At 54.4% G+C, this 6,000-nt stretch overlaps 1 protein-coding gene across 1 annotated transcript; it reads right to left on the reverse strand.

Moving 5' to 3' along the window:
• Positions 1 to 1,090: 1,090 nt before the first annotated feature.
• On the reverse strand, positions 1,091 to 5,445 carry POSPLADRAFT_1155570 (hypothetical protein; the record flags this gene model as incomplete). Its single annotated transcript, XM_024486956.1, has 11 exons — positions 1,091 to 1,941; positions 2,482 to 2,495; positions 2,576 to 2,664; positions 2,812 to 3,022; positions 3,154 to 3,272; positions 3,738 to 3,809; positions 3,839 to 3,876; positions 4,032 to 4,074; positions 4,612 to 4,815; positions 4,988 to 5,125; positions 5,284 to 5,445. The coding sequence occupies 11 exons, from the start codon at positions 5,443 to 5,445 to the stop codon at positions 1,091 to 1,093; spliced, it is 1,941 nt and encodes a 646-aa protein (XP_024334741.1).
• Between the last annotated feature and the right edge of the window lie 555 nt (positions 5,446 to 6,000).

A 6,000-nucleotide genomic window follows, 5' to 3' on the forward strand; every position in this document is an offset into this window, starting at 1 on the left:
TTGAGAAACAATCTATACGGGCAAGGAAACGATTTGACTGACGGAAAAAGACGAGGGAGAATCGTTACAGTAACAAGCCAAAATCGAGAGAGGATCTTAATCGTCCTGGGGACAGGACACATATAGTTTATGGCGGTCCTACTTATTGCAATCCTAACGAATACATCTAGCACTTACAGAATGTGAAGCACCAGAGATGTAACTATGCAAGAGCCATATAAATAACTGATAGCTCTCCTCGAGCGACACACAATGCACTGGCTGGACAGCTACCAAGAGGGTATTGTGTATCGCTCCATGAATGCAGATTAGAGAACGCTACGAAGGCAGTTTTCAGCGGTAGCGAAAAAAATCGACCGTCGACTGAAGGCTTCAGTCGGTGTTGAAGCGAATCGGCAATAGCAACTCTGTCGTACGCTGGAAGCACCGGATCGTCCAGTCTGCCATTGGGTAGTCGACAAAGTACAACAACTGATCGATCAGGGTCGCGCCCGAAATAGCAGGCGCATCCCTCCGTTCATTACAGCCTCAAAAATCGAACACGCAGCAGTGAAAAATACTTGCACATTCTCATACACGCTGCCATCATATGGAGCATCACGAGCTTGCTGCAGTAGTAAGTAACACGTGTTAAAGTTCGTCCGAGACCCGAAGCGAGAACGATCGACGAAGATATATCGCGTTTGTCTGAGCTCTGTCAAACGCGTAAGGAACATACAGGACGGCTCGCGCAAAGTCTGCGAGGTACTAAAACCAATGCTAAATACGGTGGCATGCGCTCGCCACAATCTCAAGTTCCAACAACACGGCGTTCTTACGCGGGTAAAGGCCTTAATGGGTTCAGGAGGTCGTGTCGGTCACTTAGACTCGATACAAGACCCGGTAATAACACGACGTATACGATGACAGGGAACAAATACAGCGGCTATAACTAAGACAGCTATAGACAAAGCAGGAATAAATTACACAGCGCGACGAATGCGAATACTGAAAATCAGCACAAAGGAATTGACCCGAAAGCAACAATACAAACACACGTCGACGGCTATAAGACATTGACGAGATCGTACCGCTGGGTACCAGAACCTAGTCATGCGCGATATTGGGGACGCGCGGTATTCCATTCCTCTTCCTCCCTCTTCTCGTCCAGCAGCTTCGCTCGATCTCCCTTCTTGAACGACTCACGGTGGAGCAACGCTTCGAGGCATTTTTCCAACATCCTCCTCTTCGGATCCTCCCAGGCGGTTGTGCGCGGGCGGCCTCCGCAGATCTCACAAAAGGCAACGTCTTTTCCACATAGCCAGTGTGTCGACTCGCAGTGTCGCTGGTACTCTGCCCACTGGACCTGCCATCCCTTCCACGACTGTCCATGTCGACTTTGCGTCTTCTCCTTGCACTGCGGGTCCGGGCACTGACATGCTGCCTTGGAGTCCTGTTTGCCGCGGGCGTCCACAACCCCATGCGCGGTCTTCATGTGGCTCCCGATCACATCGGGGGTACCTGGCTCGACGCTACATCCCGCCCACAGGCATCGCACCTGGGCCGCTGCTGGGGGTTCATGTCGGAGGCCAGGTTCATGTGTCATGACATGTGCCCACATGTCCTTACTTCGAAGACCGCGCACCTGGCAATCTGGCCAGGTGCATTCGTGGAGCCCACTTGCGCGGAGCTTGACGCGCTTGGGGCAAAATGAGTGGCCGGACATACTGCCCACGGCTGCATCCTCATCGCGCTTGCGCTTCGCCGAGGTCTTGCCCTTGCCTGCATCCGGGAGAAGGGGAAAAGATCCTTGTGTGGAAGAAGAAGCGACCGGAGAGTCAGGTCGCGTAGGGGGAGGGGTGGCTGAAGAGTCAGGCAAAGTTGGAGGAGGGGTGACCGGAGATTCGGGTAAGGTGGGAGGGAGGGCGGCTGGAGACTCCGATAGCATTGAAGGAGGAGAGGCTGGAAACTCAGGCAGCGTAGGAGATGGATCCGAAAACAGTGACAAAAGGAAACTAAGAATACAACAATATGGGTCAGTGCGCCAGCCTTACATCGTGGACAAGGACAGGGTGGAATAAATGCATACATCCTGAGGGGCATCAGTTCTGCTTTAGTAGGAAAAGCCTCCCTAGGAAAAGGGTTGCCTCAGAGATCAGGGATCGTTTGGGATTGGCAGGAAGATAGTACCTGGTGTCGCACAGCATGTCGACATGGATGATATCCTCGAGTTTGACGTGAGTGGCGTCTTCAGTCACAGGTGTCGACGCGTGCATTGTCATTGTTGTGTGTGAGTGTGCGGGTGAGAGGAGTATATCGGTTGTATCCGCGGGTGTGGTGGTGGAGGACAAAGAGAGGATTCGTCCGTGGGTGTGGGGGTGAGGGAGAAAGAGGAGATTCGTCCGCGGGTCGCCTCTTGTACCCGCGCGCTAGAGGAGGAAAACAGACCAAAATAACGCGTCCACCGTGCACGCGCACAGCGGCATATCCGACCAAACATACCACGCACGAAATGTCTACGCAAGCCCACATTTGATATCGCGCACTAAGAGACATGCGACCGATGGCTCAGAGCCATCGAGATCGTGGTTCTCACCGCGTGTGGGCATGCCAGGTGCCCAGTCGTCTGTGCCACTGAACTTCCTCATTACCCCCAACCCACATGAATTGCATGGCACGATGCGTCTGCAGGCAGGGCATGGATAAGTGGTCCCCAGCACAGAGCGACACTTGCATAATTTCCAGGATACTGGAAACGACGAGTCTCCCTCAAGAAGGATGCGATCTTTGTGTCCGGCGAGACGTTGCATTCGAGCAGATTGTGCCACTCACCTGTTCCTGCCGACCGTCGGCCGCGTTCCATGCCCAGACTGTGCCCGCTATCCTCGAGGTCGTCCTACACCCGTGTACCGACGCATTGAAGCTCGACAGCCTAGAGGAGTCGGGAACATCCAATTGACGATGAGGAGCTCTTCCGTCAATTAATCGCCTTATGCTCTTCGCCGTTGGTCGATAGTCTGCGCCGACGTCCGCGGATTTCATCCTGCCCCGTACATCACATTGCACGACAGTCTGTGCCGCGAATGGACGCGAATCAATGGATATGCAGCAGCACAACTCGTTCGACTCTGCTGTGCCCTCTCAGGATAACGTTAACCAGCCTCTGTTACAGACCATCCACGTCCGACGGCATTGGATGCACCGCCACGACGTGCTGGAGGGGGGAGGCGATCACACCTCTCCTGGTCGATACGCACGGCCTGGACGAAGGTGTTAACCCGTCGGGGCGAATCCTGAAGCAAGAATCAGAAAATATATACCTGTCATTGGGAGACGCGCCCATAGTGCATTTTTTGGCAAACGGGTTTCACCCAAATTCTGGCGCGAATATATGGCGGCGACACCCATTTGTGGTCGTTGGGGTGTCCGAATACTCGATATCGTTCTTCAACATAGTCAGTACGTGTCTCTTTGTTGTTAGTCAGTCAGTAATCTCCAACGTTTCCTTCGTCAGCTTTGCCACAGACAATCCCCAGGCGTGGATGGACTCACCTGTGTTCATGGGTGTCCGAAGTTAACAAGTGCTGCGGTCTTCAAAAGACCACTTTGGGGCCACCACGCCACAGCTTCATCGGTCAAAGCGTTCGGCGCCACTATCAACCCCTTTTGCACAACTCCACCACCCAGTCGATACCATACGCTGTGGCACCAACAAACACGACAATTGCAGTATTCGCGCGTTGGCCATGACTACGTACTGTTGTCCACACACTAGGTTTACCTTCCGTCGTGACGACGGCCACGGTACCTGCGCGACGCTCGACAGCCATCTATGATGACCAGAGTGAGAGCGACTCACTCCGTAGGCTACACGCAGGTTGAGGGGCGCACTCGAGACTGTCGGCGGATATAGTAGCTTATATTGGTGCGTTCTATCTAGTATTCCACCCTCTGCCCTTCTACGCTCGCCACATGCAGAGGACACGCGCACAAAGAGCTCGGAGTGATCGCAAGCATTGCAACGAGGCCGCTAAGTTACTGGCTTCGCGCACCATGGAGAAGTCCTGGTATACACAAGACGTCCAGGGCAGAAGCCTACAGGAAATCTGAACAGTATAATGAGGAACGTCAGTTGTTGCTGACACTTGCGAACAGAGAACTCATCGAGCTATGCGAGCATCCTCGTCTAGCCGCAAAGCATCGCGCATGACTAGACTTTGTGTTACACGACTAGTTAGCACCAACAGAGCCCGGGACCACGTTTATGCGCTCCTAACCCGTCAGCAGCCGCATTCACAAGTAACATAAGCTCTTAAGTTTTGCGAATCCATTCTGAAGTTATATGACAGAGCACTACAGGTTTTGCCTTGACGAACCACTCTGTCAGGCCCACGCGGAAAGACGATGCTGCGTCATGGAGCCTTTTGCGGTTGGCTGTTCCAAAGGCAGAGACAGCATGAAGCCACCTTCGACGCTGCATATGAACAGCCTGGTTTTTCTACAGCAAACTGGTGGTGGTCATTTTGACCTCGTGCATTTCCCAATGTCTAGCAAGCGTCATTCGGTGCTAAGTGTGATGTTTGCAACACATGATCGTTGCCGGATGCAACAGAAATACGACGTGTCACTCACAACAAACGCAGAGCTACCGGCGGCCAACTCTAGGCGGCGGCGAATCGCTCTGGGGGCTCGTGGCAATCCGCGGAGCTTCGTTATTGCAATGTGAAACATTCGCGAGACCAGTCGACGGGGATACCAGACGGGCAGAAGCGTGCATGCAGTGAGTCGCACAGTGCATGACAGATTCGAGAGCTTAAGATGGAACACATAGTAACTCTGTGACGCTGGCGAGGCACGAGTGGGCGTCAAAGACGATTGTCTGTGTCTGCACGGCAGTAAGCGCTGAGGTTATTGCGCTTGCTTTTGACTACACCGTTCACCTCACAATCTGAACACTATCTAAGTGTTGTCTTTCTTTTGGCCCACCTCACCCTCCCTTTGTGCTCACTCTTTCTGCTCCATGTCCCTTGCCCTTCACTCGCTTGTGTGGTTCCCTTGCCTCCTGTTTTGCCTCGCCCACCGGCTGTCTTGCCCCCATCTTTCGCTTAGGCCTGCTAGTGTACCCTTCCATGGGCTCCATCACCGCCTACTCCCGCCTATTTAGTGTGTTCTTCCTGCTTCCGCTCAACCATCCCCCATGTCTACCTTTTGCCCCCCGGCTGTGGCTGGTGGCTTCGTCGAGCGTGAAGACCGTCTGCGGCTTCACCGTTTGTTCTCCTGGGTCAGCGTTGACTCCGGTTTAACCTCCGCGTCCTGTATCCTTCGCCCAGATACCTCCCCTCCATCCTCACTGTCCGGCACTCCGCCTGCACCTCGTGTTCTTGTTGCGTCGCGCGTCCACACCCCCCATGCACGCTCCAAGTGGCTCCTCGCTGAGCCAAGCCTGCATCCCATCCGCCTCGGCATGGCTGTTCAACTCTGTGACCCACGTGAGCGGCACTCATCCTTCCATGGTCGCATCTCCCACGTGCACCATCATGCCCGCCACTGGGTGGTTTTCTGTGTGGCTCCTGAGGACCTCCTTGACGAGGACACCTTCCTCTGTGTGCCCGTTGACAATGTCCTGCTCCCTCTCATCACCAGGCTGCGGCGTGCACTCACCTATCTGTCGCGACTTGGGGTCAAGCGACAGGGGAAGATCTGAAAGCTGGGGGCGTCCGACTAAATCTCACCGAAGCGATGGTGAGCAGCGCTCAAACCTAAGGCTAGGGACAAGATAGTATATTAGTTAGTTAAGTAAGAAAGGAATACAAAGGGGAGCTTACTGACCTAGGGACAAGAGGTCGAAACTGAGGTCCCTAGGGCAGCAGAGGCCGGCTTATATACATGGGGAGATTAGGGCAGGCTGTGCACGTTGGTCCGTGCGCAGCTGGTCTGTGCGCAGCATGCCGACGCGGCCCCGGGGGCCGGTGAGTCAGAGCGGCTGTGTCAGCGGGGCCCGAGCTGTGCCGTGCGCTGCCG

The sequence above is a fragment of the Postia placenta genome (genome assembly GCF_002117355.1).
Source record: "Postia placenta MAD-698-R-SB12 unplaced genomic scaffold POSPLAscaffold_16, whole genome shotgun sequence".
Lineage (NCBI taxonomy): Eukaryota > Fungi > Basidiomycota > Agaricomycetes > Polyporales > Adustoporiaceae > Rhodonia > Rhodonia placenta.